Source organism: Notamacropus eugenii, chromosome 5, assembly GCF_028372415.1.
Source record: "Notamacropus eugenii isolate mMacEug1 chromosome 5, mMacEug1.pri_v2, whole genome shotgun sequence".
Classification (NCBI taxonomy): domain Eukaryota; kingdom Metazoa; phylum Chordata; class Mammalia; order Diprotodontia; family Macropodidae; genus Notamacropus; species Notamacropus eugenii.
This window is the reverse complement of record NC_092876.1, coordinates 67,908,235-67,929,843: the sequence shown is the minus strand read 5'-3', so window position 1 is coordinate 67,929,843 and position 21,609 is coordinate 67,908,235. Positions and strand designations below refer to the sequence as shown.

Below are 21,609 nucleotides of genomic sequence, written 5' to 3'. Positions count from 1 at the left end.
GGTTTAAGAGATGCTGAGAGATGGCTCCTGTGAAAATTGGTATCCCCATTTTATAAATGAGGAAACTATGACTGTCAGAGAAGATAAGTGAGTTGCCCAGGGTCACACACAGCTGGGAAGGGTCTGAGAGTGGGGAGGAGGAACATTAGAGTCTCATCTTCCTGGCCCTGGGGTCTGCCAATCCATTGCTTTGCAGGAACGGGTCAGTGGCAAAAGGGATCACGATTTAATTCAACTTCATAGGCAAATACAAAAGATTTACCTATCAACATACTGTTTTGCCTTCTGCCCCCCCAATTCTCCCACCCCACAGTTCACCTTATAGGGTGAACTATAAGCAACTACCTGGGGATATTATTTTTGCCAACTCCAGGCTCTAATATTTATTTAGATGAAAACAAAAAACCCGAGATTATTCATTAGACCTGGGGGAGGTAAGGTAGGGTATGGGAAGGGTCTTAGAAGTTCAAAGGTATGGGGACTGGATAATTTCCCCCCCTAAAGGCACAGGTCCCTTGATTGTGCACAAACTCCTTCTACAGTCAGGTGAAACCTAGGGACCCTTATCAGAATAATGTTATTAAAGGCATAAAATAAAATACATAACATTACAAAGGAAACCCATTATGTTGGAATAAAGATCTATTTTTTTCCTATCCAAGATCACAGACACCCCTGAAATCTATCTACAGACATCCCTGGTTAAGAACCCCTGCCTTAAAAGTAGACTGGGGATGATTCCACAGGTCAAGGCACACGAGGTGGGCATTGAACAATAGATCACAGAATGGCCTGGGCACTGGAAGGGATCTCAGAGGTCATTCACTCCAACTCTTACGGATGATTAAGTGACTCATGAGATTTAGGTGACTTGTCAGTGGCAGAGCTGAAAGGCACTTTAGGAGATGGTTGGGGAGACAGCAACTTGCATAATGGGTAGGACACTGAATTTGGTATTTAGGAGACTTGGGTTCAAGTCCTTCAGATGCTTTCTCAGTTCTGGGACCATGGGTAACACACTTAATCTCTTAACTCATTTGCAAAACATGGATAATAATACTTCCCCCCACCTACCTCAGCCAGGTGGCACCATAGTGCACAGAGCACTGGGCCTGAAGTCAAGAAGACTCGTCTTCCTGAGTTCAAATCCAGCCTCAGATACTTACTAGCTGTGTGACCCTGGGCGAGTCACTTAATTCCGTCTGCCTCGGTTTCACCTGTAAAATGAGTTGAAGAAGGAAATGGCAAAATACTCCAAAATCTTTGCCAAGAAAACCCCCAAAGTGTCACAGAGTCAGATATGACTGAAAAATAAGTAAACAACCTATCTCACAGGGCTTTGGTGAAATGCTCTGAGTCATTTCCCAGTTTCCTCATTTTTTCCTGCCCTCCAAGATAACTTAATAATAATTAGCATTTGTATAGCTCTATAAGGTTTGCAAAGCACTTCACACATTTTATTTCCTTTGCCTAGAGTCACAAAGCTAGTAATCCTAAGGCAAAATTGTAACTCAAGTCTTCCAGATTTAAGTCCCACACTCTACCCTTTGTTGAATCTAGTTATTTTAGGGATAAGGTAGTGAGAGCCTGGGAGATGGCTGAATTTCAGATTTTCTGCCTTTTGCTCTTGGTAAGGCACTTTTTCCATTGGGCTATGATGCCTCTTCTAAAGTAAAAAAATGATGAATGAAAATGTCCACCAATTTATTTTTATTTAAAAACTTTTACTGATGTCCCTACCCAGCAAGCAGTTCCTTATACCAAAGAATAAAAAAAGAATGAGAAAAAAATCAGTTTAACAATATTCAATTGATGAGTCAGATATTATGTACAGTCAACTCTTTTCTAGGAGCAAGCTTCAACAAGAATTGAAACTAGCATTTATCACTGTGCTAGATGGTAGGCATACAAAGACAAAATGAAAAAAAAAAGGTCCCTCCCCTCAACGAGCTTTTGGAATCTATTGGGGGAGAGGGGAAGTAAGAAGTCAACACAACATATATCTAAAGTATGACATCATCCTCTTTGGTGGAAGGGGAATCCTAACCTTGGGGAGAAGGCACTGAATAAGGAATTAATGATTGAATGGGCCTGGAATACAGCAAGGGATGCCAAGAAGCAGGGGAGGAGGGATGATGGCATTTAAGTATGGGAGACAGTCTGTCCAAAGGCACCAGGGCAGGGCCAGTAGGCCAGTCCACCTGGAAAGTTGAGGGGGTCAGGAGAGTGATGTGAAGTCAATCCAGGCAGAAAGGCTGGAGCCAGTCTGTGGCAGAAACCGGCATGTTTGTTGCTCAATACAACAAATCTTGGGAGCTCTTTGGGCAGAGGAGTGTGCATCTAAAAGTTTTGTGGAGGACAGGGGGAGAGGGGATCCTGGGAGGCAGAGACCCCTGTGGAGGCTAAAGGGCCTGACATGAACAAGGGGAGAAGGGGAGTAACACAAGATGCTGTGAAAGCAGCACAGATAAAACTTGGCAAGTGACTGGATGGCTGGCATCCTGTGTCACTGGGCAAATGGCAATGTCTTTAGCAGAAATGAAAGCGTTCAGAGAAGAGTGGGATTCCAAGGGACGATGATGAGCTCTGGTTTGGACAGTGCAGGCTATCCATGGGATACCCTGGAGGTGATGACCAGCAGATGCTGCAGCTCAACACTTAATCGCTGCTTTCCTTCAGCTCTGTAACCATTTCCCTTAAGTCTCTTTTCTATTAGGTCCTTCCCCCTCATTTCCTCCTGGGCTTCTCCAGACTGTGGTGTTAGGGGCTGTTATGGCCCCATGGCATGTACTTTCTCCCTTCCTCATGTAAGAATCTGCATACTTCTCGGAATTTTTCCTCAAACATTTCTCTTGATATGTTCTCTGTCCACTTCTGCCCATTCCAGAGGTTCTCTCCTCTTCCTCCTCAGACAGATGTTCCTGAGCTCCTTCTAAATTTCCATATAGTTTTCAGATCCTGTTAGAGCAGCAAGAGATCTCTTAGTCATAAGACAATCAGATTTAAAGCTGGAAGGAACTTCTGATGGTATTTAGTTCAAATCCCTTATTTTACATAAAAGGAAGCTGAGTCTTGGCAAGGGGAAGTGATTTGGCCAAAATTAAGCAGCAGGGTGGTGACAAACCAGCCTACTTGGTACCACTGAGAGAACGAAGATTTCAGTGCTTGCTGTCTTAGGAAGGGGGAGGGGAGGGGAGGGAGAATACATTTTGAGCTCAAAATCTTATAAAAGTGAATGTTGAAAACTATCTTTACAAGTAATTGGAAAAAAATAAAATACTATTAAATAAAAAAAAAAAGAATGAAGATTCCATTTTTAATCTGGCTCTCTTCTTTGTAAGTCATTGGGGTATTCTTACGCTGGATTTCCAGCTTTAATAGGTCAAGGTTATCCGACAAGGTGACCTTGGCCAGACAAGGCTGCTTCCTGCTACACCAAGGATGAATCCCAGTGTTCCTCAACCAAGTGGCCCTGTGGCCATGCACCTCCTCTTGGGAAAATCTCCATTGGTTTCCATCCTCCCAGTGAGGTCACACTGCCCTCTCATCCCAGAACAGAGGTGGCCAGGAGAAGACAGATGCTACAAAGATGGGAGGGAAGGTTTATTCAGTTAGTTCTGGATAGGAAAGGACAGAAGGCTAGGAATGAGTGTTGGTAATCAAGTCACTGGATGTCTTTAAGAGGACGCAGGTGTGAAGCAGGTGACCTGGGCACTGGTAGGCCTGGCTTTCTTTTTGATTCTGAAATTCTATTAAGTAGCTTCAAATGGGCAGGTAGGTGATTTAATGAACTTTCTAAGGCAGAATTGAGCAGAAAGACTCAGGTTCACATCAGACCTGGAAGAAAACCTTGGCCTAAGTGCCCCTGCCACTTGGAATCTCCAAAGGCCAACACTTCCTTGGAAATCACAACCAATTTGTTTGAAAGCATTGTGGATGAGGACTTCTATTTCAAGTAGGCCCAGGACTCAATTTTCTAGTTTCAGGCCCCTTGGGAAAGTCTGTAGCCTAGCCTGGCTGTCTTCTGGGGCTCTGGGTCATGTCCAAGGCAGGAAATTACAGTGCAGGAGCAGTCCCAGGAGCCAGTAAGAGAGGAAATAGCTCAGAATGGCCCGTGTGATTCTAGAGCAAGTTCTCCATTTGCACAGAAGTCTCCAAATTGGATTCTTTGGGGCCCCTTGTCCCAATAGGGAGCACACAACAGGAACTTTCCCAGGCACAGCCTCTTGAGTCCACAACAGGGGCTCCCAGTCCTGAAGCAGGTGAGCTGGAAACCAGTACACAATGGGAGTGGAGGAGCCCAAGAACCTCGTGAGAACCTGGAAACCACAGGAAGGACGGGGGACCCACAGTTATATAAGCTGTAACCATCTCCAACCGGCTCTGTTTCCACCCAATGTGCCCCACCGTTTCTCAGGGCTGCTGCTGCCCCATGTCATATACCATAGATTTATTACTTTGGAAGAAACTCTGGAGCTTGGGGTCTGCTTTATAAAGATGTGTGACATCAGCCAGGCAACCTCAGTGTTAGAAATAAACACAGCTCCAGACTAATCACAATAATGAGTCAATCAATGTGAAAAATCCTATGGGGCCCAATTCCAGATGAGGTCCAGAACATTCAAGTTGGGTTAGAGGGGAGGAGGAAAAGGGAGAGGGAGGGAAGGGAGGAGAGGAGGAGAAAAGAAGAGGAAAAACGAGAAAGAAGAGGAGGAGGGGTAAAAGGTGGGAGAGGAGATGAAGGAGGGAGGGGAAAAAGAGGGAGGAGTGAGAAGGGGAAGTGGGAAGGACAGAGGATGAGGAGGGGGAGGGAGTGGAGAGGAGAAATGCCTGTTGTTCATCCTTCTCCTTCTTGGGGGTGAGGATCTGAGTCTCCAATTGGCTGGCTTCCCTCAATCTCTCACTCCCTAACTAATCCACCAGCAGACACAGAATGCTGCCCTGCACTTCCCCAGTTTTTCAGCCACTGATCTCAAAGACTTTTACAAATAGACACTGTGAGCCCTGCTCAGACTAAGGCTGAAAGAAAGGTCAAGTGGAGGGCAGTGGGACTTTCCGGAGACTGCCCTGAGGTCCAGGCAGGGCCAAGGCCTCCCTAGAAGGCTTGCATTCAAGATAGGACCTCAGAAGAAATGCAAGGGGCTCTGGTCTTGGAGTCAGGAAAGATTTGGGGTCAATACCACTTTGAACACTTACTGGGTAAAAATGGGTAAGCCATAACCTCTCTGAGACTCAGCTTTCTCCTCTGTAAACTAAGGGGCCTGCACTGAGATGTATGCAAAGTGAGTACACACACACAGACACACAGTGAGACTCCAATGAGATCATGTATGCAATGTGAGTACACACACACACACACACACACACACACACACATACACACACACACACACACACACTCACCAGGCCAGAACTGGAACCCAAGTCCAGATCCTTGGACTCTACACACCCCTAGCCCCAGCGCAGCCCTTACCTGCACATGCATACACAGGGCTCCAAAGAGCAGCAAGGCCGTCGAGTGAGCCACGTACACAAACACCTGTGGGCTGTGGAATCCAGGGGGAGGCTTCCCTGACTTCTCATCACCCCTGACCTTGCTCCTTAGAAGCCCAAGTGTGAGGCAGTGCTGGAGGTTGGCAGTCACATAGGTCCAGGCTGCCCAGGCCATGAGCACTGCCACTGGCCCCGCCAGAAGGAAGTTGGGCACCTGCCGGAGCTCAAAGTACCTTAAGAAGCCTACATTCCAGTAGACATCCTGGACATAGCTGTATATCAGGGGCAGGCGCCAGGCACACCAGCTGGGCTGATCGCCTGCTGATACCCGGTAGCCTTTGTCCTTGGCTAACTGTACAAGGGGTTCTGGGATGAGATGGGGCAAGTGGGGCTGGCAGAATTGGCTGTAGGCATAGAGCTGGAATAGAGCAAAGGGAAGACCAACCCCAAGGGCTATGAGCAGCAGAAAGGTCACCAGCCTCAGGAGCCTCCCCAGGGCCCCAGGAAGGTCCCCTAGGGAAGGAGATGACAAGAAGTCTCGGCACTGGGCATGGAAAAGGAAGCCAGCATTGATGATTCCATTGGAACGCACCACAGTGGCGAGGGCAAAGAGAAGTGTACTCCAGCCACTGTGGCCCCTCTCCAGCTGGCTCATAGAACTAAAGACCAGGAGGGCAAAGAGGCTCTCAGAGTAGCCCGATGCCAGGAAGACACTGGCAGGGCTGAGGCAGAAGAGCAGAGCAGAGAGGAAGGCCAGGCGGTGGCAGCGCAGCACCAAGCAGCCCAGCTGGTAGAGGGCCAAGGCTGCCAGCACTGAGCACAGGCTGTTGAGTAGGACGGCCATCAACAAGAGGCGACTTCGGAGGGTGAGCAGTCCCTGCAGAGGCCACAACAGCAGCTCAGCCCCAACGCGTAGGGCCAGGGGGAAGCCTGGGAAGAAGGCAAAGTTGTGCTCGTAGACGTAGCCGTGCTCCGCGATGAAGAGGAAGTGCTCTGCATCCCAGTGGGACAAGCCCCCCAGGAGCCATTCCACCAGCTGGTCCCCGAGACCAGTGGGTTCCAGGCAAGGCGGCGAGAAGGCGTCTGCAGCATGATCGGGGATGAGCGCATTGAACAGAGCCTGTGGAGGGAGGCCAAGGGGGCCCAGGTGAGGAGCCTCCTCCAGCCCCCAAGGCATCCTCACAGTTTTGCTTTTTCCTAATAAATCTGTAGTGATAACTTTTGTTTTTACATCACTAGCATTGCCCACTGTGCTCCTCTTCCCATCCTCTCCCAGAAAGCTAATCCATATGAAAATGAGTAATAGTAAAGCTAGCATTTATCCCAGGCACCTTACACACATTATCTCATTGTGTCCCCTCAAACCCTGGGAGGGAGGTGATCTTATTATCCTCATTTTACAGATGAGGAAACCAAGGCAAAGGGAGGTAAGTGACTTGCTCAGTTGTTTAGCTAAACCAGTGTCTGAGGCAGGATTTGAACTCCGATCTTCCAGTGCTCTGAGGTGCCAAGACCCACCTCCAAACCCACCTTAGTCACTTACTAGCTCTGTGACTCAGGCAAGACAACTTGACTTCTGTCTGCTCCCGGCAGCAGCCCCTGGAAAATGACCCTACCCATTGTGTATGGGGCAGTGGGACAAGGCTCAGAATTGGGGTCAACAGAGACCAGGGATCCAGTGCTGGCTTTGCTCTTCACTGGTGGTGTGACCTTGAGGAAGTCACTTCATTTGTTCCCTCTTCTTTTAAGTGAGGATAAGACTTGCCCTGTGTCTCTCACAGAGGACGTGAGTCACTATCATCCCAGAAATGACTGTGGTCAGGACAGGCCTTCATTAGCTCCAACCCAGGGAAAGCCCATTCAGTGAGGCCCAGATGTGGAGGGCCAGAGCAGACACTGACCTGGAGGACCAACGTCAAGGAGCGGCAGACCACTGCAAACCTCAGCACCTCTCCCTGGGATGGCTCCCAAAGCTGCATCCTCTCACACCAGGGCATTCAGGGCATCTGAAACCACAGAGGACCCAAAGGCTGTGAGACACATGCATGGGAACCAGAGTTGCCCAAGAGTCCAGAATGGGAAATTCATCATCACAAGCAGTGCTCTGGGTCATTTTATTTGTATGAGGAGCCTCGATATTCTCATCTGTAAAATGGAGATAAGACTTTCACTACCTGGGGTCACAAGGGTTCACAGAACTAGTGCTAGAAGAAATGTCAGAGGTCATCTAGCCAAACCCCTCCATTTTAGAGATGAAGAAACTGAGGCCCATGGAGGCTAGAGGCACTTGCCATAAGGCACCCATGGTATAAGCACCCCAGTGCGGTTTGAACCCAGGTTCTAGGATTCCACAAACAGTCCTCTTTCCACTGTACAATACTGATTATGAGGATAGTGTTTTCTGCTTCAAAAACATCGTGAATTATTAGTTACAGGAGTCATCACCTGGTAGCTAGAATGCCATAGCACAAGTTGGCAAGCTGTTGTGGACGGCCAGGAGACAAATGCCTATGTTACAAATACAGACCTCAAAAGATGCTAGAGAACTTACCTGATGATCTAAAGGGAGACTAGAACATTATCATAGACTGAACTATTTATTACCCATGATTGCCCAGGCAGTCAATAAGCATTTATTAGGCACTGTCAAAACTCAAAAACAACATTTTCCATAGCTGTATCCATTCCAAATATTCAATCTCTAAACTACATGAAACAAAAAGCTTTCAAAATATAGAGACCTAGCCAAGGAAAGAGAACAGGATGAGGCATGTTATCTTTGTTAGTCTGTCTGTTATTGGAGCTGAACAGAGAGTGCTTTACTACAATCCCACAGGCTTCTATCCTAACTCTCTGATTCAGTGACCAAAAGCAATTTTTCTACCACCTGTGCAAGAATATATGGAACATTAATACAAAATAATAACAAGAGAGAATGACTTATCCCAGAACCCCAATGAAAACAATGAGAATGAGATAATGACGATAATCATAATCCAACCCACCGACTCTCTAAACAAAAGGAAAGCTTATTCCATGCCTCATAAATGAAATACAGAAAGGAGCACTGAGAACACGAGGCTGGACACAACACGGACAGTGCTCCTCCATCCTACCCTTAAAGTCAGGGCTTCCTGCCATCCTGGAGAGTCTGAAGATACTAATGCACATGTGCTACAGACCTAATGTACTGCATTCAATCTTTTAACTGTCCCCAGATGGACTGGAACCACCCCATCATAGACTTTGAGAGATGGAAGGGACTTTCAATTCAATTCAACAGATTTATGAAGTTACAACTAGATGCCAGGCCAATGCTGGCACTGTCAAGGATAATGATAGAATCTCACATTTATAGAGCACCTCAAGGTCTGTAAAGAGCTTTACATAAATTAGTTCATTTGATCTTCATAACCATCCTGGGAGGGAGGTGTTATCTTTATCCCCATTTTACAGATGAGGAAACTGAGGGTGATAAAAGTTTAGCAACTGCTCAGGGTTACATAGAGTGCATGTGTGTGTGCGTGTGCATGCGTGTGCGTGTGCGTACTGGGATTTGAACCTCAGGTCACCCTTGACTCCAAGTCCAACACTCTCTTTACTGTGACACGGGATCTCTCTAGTTACAATTCAGATCACACTCTGATAGGACTTTTAGAGCTGGAAAGTACTTCAGAGCTCATCTGTCCCAATTCCTCATTTCCCAAAGCAGGAAGTAACTGCCCACAGTCAGAAAGCTAGTAAGTGACAGCTTACTAATTGAAATCCAATGTTTTTTCTAGAATATCGCTCTCTCTCTCTCTCTCTCAAAGAGAGAAAGACAATACACAGTTATAATGCAAGAAAGAATGAGGCCAGTGCAAAATAAAGGTCCAGGTCCTCACTGAAAGAGGAAGAAGCACAGGCCCAAAGGACAGGGACTTTAGTGACCATTCAGTCCCCTTCTGACAAGAGGCCACCTGGCCTCCAGTGAGGGAGGCCCAACTAAAACTGAAGGTGGCCCATTCCACTTTGTCCTTGCCTTAACTATGAGGAAGTTATTTTCCCCAGTAATATTAAGCCTAAATGATCTGTCTAAAACCAGAAAACTAGTAAGTGGCAGAGCTGAAACTCAAACCCAGGTCTCCAGCTCAGTGCTCCTGTTCTTATATTACCCTCTGCTTGGCCTCATTACCTGTGGTCTTCTCTCATTCTCTGATGGTGTGTGGGAATAGTCTTAATTATGGGAGACCAGGCCCAGGCAGGTGAGGAAGACTTTTGTATTCTGAATCTAAGAGACAAGAATAAGGAAAAGGGATGGAATTGTGATTTCATTAGAATAGGGAACGCGGGAGGAAACCCTACCAATGAAGGCCAGTATCTTCCTCTATCACTTACAGTCTTCAAGAGTTACCTTGGGCACTGAGAGGTTAATAAGTGGTCCCAAGTGGGCTCAGGGTCCCATAGCTGGTGTATGTCCAAGGTGGGATTTGAACCCATGTCTTTCTGGCTCGAAGGCCAGCTCTCTATGGCACACTGCCTATGACACTGGTATATGTTCCTTAGTTCTCCACTAAAGTCCTTCTTTGATGCTCTATCATAGCATGTGGGCTACTCAGGGTTCTTGAAGGCTAGGTCAGGGCCAAGCTATTAGCCAGAACTATCAAGCTACAAGTTTGGAAGGGACAAATGTAGGCTTGTTGGTGTGAGGAAAAACTTCTTACACCATGAACATCCCAAAGTGGAATGGGCTGCCTCAAGAAGCAGTGCATCACCCTCATGGTATGTCTTCAGTTGGATGATCACTCACCAGGTACATTATAGTGGGGACCCTTCTGCTGGGGCTAGGCAGCTGGATTCTGGCTGTACAGCTCTCTTCCACCTCCAGCATCCACAACACCAGAGAGTTAAAGCTGGAAGGATGTCCATCAGCCATCAGCTCAGGCCACCAGAGAGGTGGTGCCCTAAGTGCCTGAGGCAGAATGAGTCCCCAGGCTCATGTGACTCTGTTGTGTGTTGTGTTTGTCCTTCGTTCTCAAAGAGGACCTTGACATCAGGGAAATGATGATATGACTTGCAGTCGACTTGGATTTGAGTGAAGGAGGGCTATAAAAAGTTTTCAGCCTCACTTTCTCCTCTAGAGCCATCTGGGTCCAGTGACCAGATAATCATCAGGACAACTGGAGATGGCCCACGATGCAATGGGAGACTCTGGCCCTTTTAGGCTAAGACCTTTTCAGGTACTCACTTAGAGTGAGGTAAGGCCCATTCAGTGAATAGGCCTTTTTAAGAAATGAGTGATGGGATGTCCCCTCCTCCTTTTTTTCCTTTTTTTCAAATTAAAGACGTCTTCTCCTGTGACTGCAAAGGCTCCATGCATGAGCATGGTGACAACTGTGTGTCTGCTGTCCACAGACCAGCTGTCCACAGACCAGTAGCAGGATCACAGAGCCAGTAAGTTTGGTCATGGCCTCTCTAGGAGACCATCAGTTAATGAAGAAAGGCTAAGATTGGCTTTGGGGAGGACATATCCACTCTGACAACAAAATCCTACATCCTTGAATCGATGTATCCTTCTACCTATGGGGGTAATTAGAAACTAACTAGATACAATCTAAATGGAAAAACCGGGGCTCCCAGATGAGTTAGGGCTACCTGACAAGTGAGATTCAGAGTTGGGAGAACACCCAGTGGCTCGATTCCCAAGACAGATCTCAATTCTACTCTGGCCCTAGGAACTGCCATAAGAGACAGCTGGTGCTTGTGACTTCCCATAAGCTTCTTGTAAGCTCCCAGAACACTGAGATGGTTTCATTTTATCTTTGTAGCCCAACACCTAAAACAGTGCCTGAACACAACAGGTGCTTATTAAATACTTCCTGGTTGATTTGGAAAATGTCTAATGTGTCTTTGGGATCTGGGAATTAGAGAACAGACTATGAGTGTGAGTTTGGAGAGAAAGAGGGACATTGCCCTTCCCTGTATCTTAACCCTTAATGGATGTCTCCATCCTATGGAGAATCCTCTTCATCCGATAGGGCTGGGCTATCCAGTGAAAAATGCAGGGCATAGTAATACAAATGGCCAGGGAAAAAATAGCCTAAAATAATAAAAGCAAAGTTTGGATCACCCCTTACCAGATATGTTGATGAAAGACTTGTAAAGGTACTAGCTGGACTAGATGGCTTCTAAGTCTGTGAAATTCAATAATGGTGGGGCTAAGAATAAATACGTAATCACAATATTGTTGGTGGAACTACAAACTGGTATGAGCTTTTCAGAGAGCAATGATATGGCAATTACAGGCATTCAGGGGGCACCACAGTGGACAAAGCGCTGGACCTGGAGTCAGGAACACTCATCTTCCTGAGTTCAAATCTGGCTTCAGACACTAGCTGTGTGGCCCTGGGCAAGTCACTTCACCCTGTTTGCCTCAGTTTTCTCATCATAAAATGAGCTGGAGAAGGAAATGGCAAACCACTCCAGGATCTTTGCCAAGAAAAGCCCAAGTGAGCAAGGAATAGTGTATCAGATTTATGGAGAAGGAAAGAATTTTTGACTAAAGAAGAGATAGAAAGCATTATGAAGTGCAAGATGGATAATTTTGATTACATTAAACTGAAAAGTTTTTGCACAAACAAACCCAATGCAACAAAAATTCAGAGGGATGTAGAAAGCTGGGAAATTTTTACAGCTGATGTTGGTGATAAAGGCCTCATTTCTAGAATATATAGAGAACTGAGTCAAATGTACAAAAATACAAGTCATTCCCCAATTGATAAATGGTCAAAGGATATGAACAGTCAGTTTTCAGAGGAAGAAATTAAAGATATCTATAGTCACATGAAAAAATGCTCTAAATCACTTTTGATTAGAGAGATGCAAATCAAAACAACTCTGAGGTACCATATCACACCTATCAGATTGGCAAACATGACAGAACAGGAAGATGATAAAGGTTGGAGAGGATGTGGGAGAATTGGAACACTAATTCATTGTTAGTGGAGCTGTGAGCTGATCCAACCATGCTGGAGAGCAATTTGGAACTATGCCCAAAGGGCTGCAAAAATGTGCATACCCTTTGACCCAGCAATATTGCTTCTAGGACTGTATTCCCAAGAGAACATAAAAATGGGAAAGGGTCCCACATGTACAAAAATATTTATAGCAGCTCTTTTTGTGGTGGTCAAAAACTGGAAATCAAGGGGATGCCCATCAATTGGGGAATGGCTGAATAAATTATAGTGTATGAATGTAATGGAGTACTATTGTGCTATAAGAAATGATGAACAGGAAGATTTCAGAGAAACCTGGAAAGACTTACATGATCTGATGCTGAGTGAAAGGAGCAGAACCAGAAGAACTTTGTGCACAGCAACAACCACAGTGTACGAGAGTTCTTTCTGGTAGACTTAGCCCTTCACAGCAATGCAAGGACCTAAAAAATTCCCAAGGGTCTTCTAAGGCAAAATGCCTTCCACATCCAGAGAAAGAAATATGGAATTCAACTGCAGGTTGTAGCAGATCATTGTTTTGTGTGTGTGTGTGTGTGTATTGCGTTTTGTGTGTTAGATGATTTCTCCCACTCATTTTAATTCTTCAACACAGCATGACAATAGTGAAAATGTATTTAATAGGAATGTATGTGTAGAACCTATACAAAATTGTATGTTGTCTTGGGAAGGGAGGGGAGAAGGAGGGGGAAGGGAGGGGAAAATAATAATCTAAGTTATATGGTAGTTATTGTAAAACACTGAAAATAAATAAAATTAATTAATCAAGAAAAAAAAGAAAACCCTAAGTGCGGTCATGGAGAGTCAGATACAACTGAGAAACGACTGAACAACAATATGGCAATATCCAATAAAAGTCACAAAATTGATTATATTGCTTGACCCAGCAATCCCACTCCTGGGATTATATCCTTAGCTATTATTAGGATATTCACCACAGATTTATTTGTAATATAGCAAGAATCTAGAAATCACCAACATTTTCAAATTACAGAATGAAGGACTTAATAAATTAGAGGATAGTAATTAGTAAAATGACAGCTCTGAAACCCCCCACCCCCAAACATGAAATGAAAACATGAAATGATGCATAACAAGGATAGCAGAGTCAGCATAACATACAGACTACAGTCATACAATAATCTGGCAAAAGGAAGAAATCTTTCTTAAGTACAGACACAAGGAAAAGATCAGAGGAAGTTAGGGTGTTGTCATGGAAGACACTGGCTTTGGGCATCTTAGTGGTCATTTCCGGATTGTGCTCCCTGCCCTCTGGTCATCCTCCTCCCACCAGTGCTAGATGAACGTGCATTCTCACCATCAGAAAGGGGACACAGGTCCTCCTTTCCCACAGCTGCCAAACTGTCCCTGTCCTACCCAGAAGCTCCAGCAGCCTTCTCTTGTTCCTAGGACCAAATACAAATTCCCATCTGGTAGTGAAACCTCTTCACAATCGGTCTCTACCCCAACTTTTCTGGTGTTTGGTACGTCACCAGCTTTCAGGGACTCTCAGGTCCAGCAAAACTGATCTGCTGGTGGCTATTCCTCATACATTCCCTTTCCTGTCTCCTCCACTCCCCCAGAAACCAACGTCTTTCCTCCTTTACTTGGTACCTTTTATAAATACTTGTATTTTTTACCAAAATAGAATGTAAACTCCTGAGGGTGAGGATTGTTTTACTTTTGTCTCTGTATTCCAAGAGCCTAGCATGCCCTAGGAGTCCCATTATTAAGTGTTTACTGACTGACGTAGTTTGTGTGATTATTTTAATCCAAATGTAAACATCTCATATTTGATGGATTTATTTAGGATTCAATTCCATATTTCATTTAAACTATCTTCTACATTAATACTCCACAGAGAAAAAAATGAACCAAAAAACTGTTCTGCAAAATGTGTCTGTATTTGCCGAGGGTTATCAAGATTATAGAAATGGAATTTGTAGTAAAGTTCTGCAAAATGCATTTTATATATAATCTCATGGGATCCTCAAAAGAACCCTGTGAGGAAGCAGCTATAATTACCCCCATTTTACAGATGAGAAAACTGAGGCTGATAGATTAAATGACTTCCCCAAGGTTACACCGCTAAGTATCTGAGCTGAAATTTGAACAGATTTTCCTGACACCAAATTCAACATTCTATTCACCTAATCTGCAGACAGAGCAGCTGAGGGTGAACCCTAGTTCTACTTAACTGCTGCAGCACCTTGGGAAAGTCACTTAATGGCTCTATGCCTCAGTTTCCATATCTTTAAAATGGGGCTAATAATGCCTGCCCTACCTCTCTTCCAGGGCTTTCACGAGTTTTAGTTAAGAGAATGTACACGAAAGCACTTTCCAAAGTACCAAGTGCTCTACACCTCCATGGAGGTGTCACTGTTATGACTCTTTGGGGAAACTCATCAGCACTGCCAGCCCAGGCACCCTGCCCATCCCCGCTTCTCACAACACCCAAACTCCTAAACTTCCCAAATCCTTCCTAGCAAAAGAACAAAATAAATGGCTTGGCAATATGCTATAAATGTGTCTCCATGCCTACATATGTTTCTACATCTGTTTTTAGATTGTGAGCTGGAGAGAGGGAGGGAGAACGACACACTGCGATCGTTGTTGTGCTAAGGATGCCAAATGCCTTGCAAGAGTCCCGATCTCACCAGGAGCCTTGCTCTCCCAGGGAACTCCTCATCCAGGCTTACTGTCCTCCCTCTCTGAGGTACTCCCTTTCAGGAATCAAAGCCAATGCTGGGAGGGTCCTTACAGACCATCTAGCCCAGGGGTTCTTAACCTTTGGAGAAGTGATGGTCCCCTTCCCAGAGTATCTTTTAATGCATAAGATAAGATACATAATAACACTAAAAAGTAGGGCAGCTTGGGGAGTACAAGGTTGGGAGTCAGAAAGACCTGAGCTCAAATGCAGCCTCAGACACTAGCTGTGTGACCTGGGCAAGTCACTTTACCCTGTTTTCCTGTTTCCTCATCTGTAAAATGAGCTGGAGAAGGAAATCACAACTAGATGGCTCGATGGATAGAGCACTGGGTCTGGAGTCTGGCCTCAGACGCTTACTGGGCACGTACCTTGTTTACCTTGTTGTTGTCTGGGCTTCATTCTCCAAGAGGAACATGGTGATGCCATGACATGCAAGTTAATTGGGTTTAAGTGAGAGAGGGCTGTGCAAGGTCACCAGCCTCATGTTCTCCCCTGGAACCATCTGGGTTCAGTAGTGAACCTTAATCCACTGGAGAAGAAAAGGACAAACCACTCCAGTATCTTTGCCAAGAAAATCCTATGGACAGCATTGGCATGATATGGCCCAAGGCGTCACAAAGAGTAGGAAACGACTGAACAGCTGCAACAATCACCAAAGAATCCAGTTACACTGAAATAGTTGTCAAATTTTTTTTTTTAATGTTCATGGACCCACTCCAGGAAAAGAACCTCTGACCTCAGAACTCTTTCATGTTCTGAATGGGAAACGAAGGCCCAGAGGCAGAAGCAATTTGCTCAAATTCAAAAAACTAGCAAGTAGAAGAACTGGGACCTGAAATAAAGCATAGAGTAGGGGAGAGAATAATGGGTTTGACGTCAGGGGGGTTGCAGCTCCACCACTTCATAGGCAAGTGTCTTTAAGCAAATCATTTCATCTTTCTGAGCCCCCATTTCTTCTTCTTTAAAATGGAGACCATAATACAAGCACTAGCTCCCATCAGATGAGAAAGTAAGTTTGAAAGTGCTTTGTAATTATAAAAAGCTATTTCAATGTGAGTTATTATTAACATTGCTGTTGTAGGTGCTGTATACTTTTCCTCTCACTCAGAATTCTCCAAAGTAAACTAAACTGATCCAAAGTTCTAAGGAATTCTAAGAAATAGGAGACAGGCAGATGCTGGAGGAACACAAAAGCAGTAAAGCTACAACTACTGCTTAGTATCTGCTGTACAGTTTATAAAATTAAAATAGGGTCAGGGAAGAACTCCATCACTAAGCAGTCCTGGCTAAAGTTACTAAAACAAACTCAGAGTGGGAAATTCTTGCTGACTCCTAGGAATAGAAAAAAAGACTCTGTTCATTTACTGGCCACCAAAAGAAACTGGATTGCCCCAGGGCAGAGAGAGACCTTTGGAGAGCACATTGGAAATTTCTCTAGCTACAGGCCATACCAATGGATCCCTGGAGAACGGTGGGTCCAGTTTGGACAATCAGAACAGGAAACATAAGAGTCTAAGGTGGTCAGCAGTTTGGGGGTAAAGCAAAGCTGTCCCTCCAAAAAGAATTTTAACAATTTGGAGAAATCACAAGGATATATTAACTATTTGCATATCTGGTGGTCTGATTTCTCAAAGATACATAGATTGTCAGAGCTGCAAAGGGACTTAGACAGGGATGTGCGAGAGCCAGCCTAAACTCCTGATGGCTAACTTTTCAGTACAATAGGACCACACTGATTGTTTTATTGATGATTTAGACTTAACAAAAGTGTGAAGAATGTACATTACACTTAAGAGTTATGTACATACATTTTTTTCCTCCCTAAGAGTCCAGGTGTTAAACACATACCAGCATGCCTCTGTAATATTCTAGAAACAGTGCTTATACTCAACAGGAGGGAAGCTGAGGCTCAGGGAATGAAGCCAAGGCCGGGTGACTAGAGAATGCACTATGCTGCTGTTGAGTTCTGCCTGATACTTTGTATGGTGTTTTCTTAGCAACAATACTGGAGTGGTTTCCCATTTCTTTTGCCATTGGATTAAGGAAAACAGATGACTTGCCCAGGGTCACACAGCTAGTAAGTATCTGAAACTAGATTTGAACTCAGATCTTCCTGATTACAGGCCCAACACTCTATCCACTGAGTCACCTAGCTGTCTCTAGGTAAAGAGAGATTAAGTATCTTTACCATGAACACCCCTTTCCCCTCCCCTCCCCTTACTCTTCAGCACTGAGTCTTTTTCCAGAACTTTAAGTAGGACAGGAGATAGAAAATGTTTAATTCAATCAAGTAAAAGGAGAAGCCAGTGCTCCTTCCTTGGCACAAGGGGGCGCCTGCAGCTTGCTCCATCTCCATGAGGCAGGGAAGGAAGCAAGGAGGGACTGAGAATAAGACACTGGTTGGGTTCAGACAAATCCAGTTCAAATGTGAATCTGAAACCCCTAGAGAGCAACAGCAGTTTGGGAATTTGGGAACACTGTTAACATTTGACTCAATGGATTGAGATGGGCTAGGGAAAACAGATAGACCCGAGCTGAGAAGGTCTCGCATTCTTTTTTTGTGCTCTACAACAGGCTTTGGTTTTTTCCTCCCTGGCTCCCTGCCCCTGCCCCAAGAGGCCTTTGGGATGGAAGGGGGGGGGGGGGAGAGAAGAGACACTTTACCCACCTCAGCCTTTCTCTTTCCCTCTTTCCCCTCTACCATGTCCAGATCAAGTCCAAGTAGGTGAATGCTCTTGGAGTTTATACCTAATAAGGCCAAAAAAAAAAAAGGAAAGAAAAAATTACTCCACTGACATGACCTCATCATACTTGGGCCAAGATCATCTAGTTTAACCCCCTCATTTTACAGATGAGGAAGATAAGACCCCAGAAAAGGAGATTTTTATTCAAGCTCATATAGGAAGTAGGGCAACTGAAACAAAAATTAGGCTCTACGTTCTCCTTTCCACTCTGCAAATCCCATCAAACTCTGGCCTGAATTACAACTTTCAGGCCTGGTAGCTGCCTCAGAGAATATCCACTCCAAATTCAGTATTTGACAGATATGGAAACTGATGCCTGTAGGGAAGCAAGGGTGGGCTAACCAAGGTTACATCATTAGGGAGAGCTTTTGAAACCTGGGTATCTTCTCAATCCTGGTCTTTTTCCTATTTATGGACAGAACATACTAAAGTTTGAGTCCTCATTCAGGGGTTAGGAACCCAATGAAGAACTTCTGACCTCATTATCTTCAACACCCTGCTCCCAAAAAGCATGGACCAGATTAGTCCCTAAACTATAATCTCAAGAGGTGGAAGGATCTCAGGGGACATGCAAGCCAAAATCGTAAGTGGGCAGGCTACCCCTGTACAAAGACTCCAAGGCAGAGAGAACCCGCTGTCTCCAACCACTCAACACAAATGTATCAAGCCCATGAGCTGTTTGTAGGGCTCAGAGAAAAGACAAAACCATAAGCATGCCCTGGGTCCTAGGGAGTTTACAGTTTGCTACTAAGTTTCACGGTGGGACACCTAAGATTTTTACAACGTTATTCTTTGTTTCCCCTCACAAGAGCGGCCCTGCTGACCATGGCTACCCATGTCTCTAAGAGGGCCATGGAGGAGCCAGCTCAGGATTTGGTTCTGGAGAATCGGTTTAGAATCCTGACTGTGCTTTGTTTACACCCATACAGAATTCTGTTTATACGTGGGTAAGCTCTTTTGAGGTTCATCTTCTATAAAATGAGAAGACTGGACCCGATGGCCTTGGACATCCATTCCAGCTCCTCATCTAGGATGCTAGGACTGTAAGTGGGCTCCAGCTCTGACCCTCCACGCTCTAAGGGGCCTTGCGGTTCTTCCAGCCTCGGTGCTAAGCTGCCTTTTGGTTCTCCCAACCCCCTGTTCTAAGGTTCCTTCCGGCCCTTCCATTCCCACTTAGCTTAAAAGTCCTTCCGGTTCTTCCATCCTCTGTTCTAACGTTATTTCCGGTTTTTCCAACTCCGCCCCCCTGTTCTAAGGTTGCTTCCGGCCCTCCCATTCCCTGTTTAAGAGTTCTTCCGGTTCTTCCACCACCCCTGCCCCCACTCCCCACCCAACCCCGCTCTGAGGTTCCATTCCCTGATCTAAGGTTCCTTCCTGCTCTTCCCTCCTTAGTTCTAAAGTTCCTTCTGGCTCTGTAATCCAGTAGCCTCTTCTCCCCCGTGCTGGGGGCGGGGACGTCCCGGAATTTTGTCGCTCGCTCGGAGGGGCGGGGTATTAAGGAGGAGGACAGCTTGGGGGCGGGCGGTGGGGAGGAAGGAGGGTGGAGAGAAGGCGGCAGGGAGAGGAGGCGGGGCTCCTCAGTCTCCTACGCCCAGAGCCCCCTTCCCGGGGCCCTCAGTTCGTGGGGGGCTCTCGGCCAAGGGCTCCTACCCCCAGCCTCCCACGCTAGAGCAACTCTCCGCCCACCCCTGGCCTTCTCCCACCACTTCCGCTCCGACCCACAGTACCTCCATCCGGGCTCCCGAAAGTCGCGCCTGCGCCCTAGGTGCTGTCGACGCCAGCCCCGCCCTCCTCGTGCCTAGGCTTCAGGGCCTAGCCCCGCCCCTTTCCCCACCCTTACTACCCTCCCTCGCTAGGCCCGGCGGCCATGTTGGCTGTGAGCGAGCTGGGTGGGAGAGGGTGGGAGCTGCTTGTGAAGAAACTCATCTGTCTCTGAGTCTCGTACTCGTCCTCCTGGGCTTCGCACCTAAAGCCCCGAGGAACCCTCCGGGCCCTGCCTGGTCTCAAGGCTCCTCACCCCTACCCCATAAAAGGTGAAGTCAGACTCTTCCTGACCCCATTTTGGGGTTTTCTTGGTTGTCATGTACTTCGGCCCGTTTTATAGACGAGGAAACTGAGGCAAGGAGGATGAAGTGACTTGCCCAGCGTCATCCAGCTAGGAGGTGGAGTTGAAATCAGGTCTTCCTGACTCCAGACTTGGTACTCCAGTCCAACTAAGAGCTAGGGGCTGGGAGTCATCAACGATGGGGCTGGGCCCAGCTCTGGTGCCTGTGCCACCTGAGACCCAGTCCTGGCCCTGCTTTGCCATGTTGTTCTCAGAACCACCCTGTTCTTGTTACTAAGGGTTCTATGGCCCTCCCAGCGCTGACATCCTGGGTTCTAAGGGCCCTCCCAGCTCTGACATCCTGTGTTCTAAGGGCCCTCCCAGCTCTGACATCCTGGGTTCTAAGGGCCCTCCCAGCTCTGACATCCTGTGTTCTAAGGGCCCTCCCAGCTCTGACATCCTGGGTTCTAAGGGCCCTCCCAGCGCTGACATCCTGTGTTCTAAGGGCCCTCCCAGCTCTGACATCCTGGGTTCTAAGGGCCCTCCCAGCGCTGACATCCTGGGTTCTAAGGGCCCTCCCAGCGCTGACATCCTGTGTTCTAAGGGCCCTCCCAGCTCTGACATCCTGGGTTCTAAGGGCCCTCCCAGCTCTGACATCCTGGGTTCTAAGGGCCCTCCCAGCTCTGACATCCTGGGTTCTAAGGGCCCTCCCAGCTCTGACATCCTGTGTTCTAAGGGCCCTCCCAGCTCTGACATCCTGGGTTCTAAGGGCCCTCCCAGCGCTGACATCCTGGGTTCTAAGGGCCCTCCCAGCTCTGACATCCTGTGTTCTAAGGGCCCTCCCAGCTCTGACATCCTGGGTTCTAAGGGCCCTCCCAGCTTTGACATCCTGGGTTCTAAGGGCCCTCCCAGCTCTGACATCCTGGGTTCTAAGGGCCCTCCCAGCTCTGACATCCTGGGTTCTAAGGGCCCTCCCAGCGCTGACATCCTGTGTTCTAAGGGCCCTCCCAGCTCTGACATCCTGGGTTCTAAGGGCCCTCCCAGCTCTGACATCCTGGGTTCTAAGGGCCCTCCCAGCTCTGACATCCTGGGTTCTAAGGGCCCTCCCAGCGCTGACATCCTGGGTTCTAAGGGCCCTCCCAGCTCTGACATCCTGGGTTCTAAGGGCCCTCCCAGCTCTGACATCCTGTGTTCTAAGGGCCCTCCCAGCTCTGACATCCTGGGTTCTAAGGGCCCTCCCAGCTCTGACATCCTGGGTTCTAAGGGCCCTCCCAGTTCTGACATTCTGGATTCTAAGCCCTCCAAGGTCTGTTCTAAGGTTCCCCCTCAGCCCCCATTCTGACACTCTGTGTTCTAAGGCCCCTTTCCTCTGGAGTCACAGGGCCTGGGTTTAAATCTTGCCTCTTCCTAACTGTGTGACCCTGGACAAACCACTTAATAATCCTGTTTGTCTCAGTTTTCTCATATGTAAAAATGAGCTGGAGAAGGAAATGGCAAACCACTCCAGTATCTTTGCCAAAAAAAATCCTAAAGGGGTCATGAAGAGTCACGCAGGACTGAAACAACTGAACAACAGCAAATATGGGGGGAAAGAGAAGAAAAAAAGTTGAGCTCCAACGAGGAGCC

At 46.7% G+C, this 21,609-nt stretch overlaps 1 protein-coding gene across 4 annotated transcripts; it reads right to left on the bottom strand.

The window, feature by feature from the left end:
• Positions 1–1,695: 1,695 nt before the first annotated feature.
• PIGV (phosphatidylinositol glycan anchor biosynthesis class V) lies at positions 1,696–19,732 on the bottom strand. 4 transcript variants are annotated; one of them, XM_072609476.1, is made up of 5 exons: positions 19,667–19,732; positions 17,864–17,943; positions 7,395–7,499; positions 5,474–6,613; positions 3,288–4,319 (listed from the first exon to the last, which is right to left on the bottom strand). In XM_072609476.1, exons 3-5 carry the CDS (start codon positions 7,488–7,490, stop codon positions 4,038–4,040), a joined length of 1,518 nt encoding a protein of 505 aa, XP_072465577.1. In that variant the 5' UTR covers positions 7,491–7,499; positions 17,864–17,943; positions 19,667–19,732; the 3' UTR covers positions 3,288–4,037. The 4 variants fall into 4 exon arrangements, with proteins under 4 accessions (XP_072465578.1, XP_072465577.1, XP_072465576.1 ...); XM_072609475.1 differs by lacking the exon at positions 19,667–19,732 and adding an exon at positions 9,668–9,763 and having other exon boundaries at positions 3,639–4,319; positions 17,864–17,978; XM_072609477.1 differs by lacking the exons at positions 3,288–4,319; positions 19,667–19,732 and adding an exon at positions 1,696–2,958 and having other exon boundaries at positions 17,864–17,996.
• Between the last annotated feature and the right edge of the window lie 1,877 nt (positions 19,733–21,609).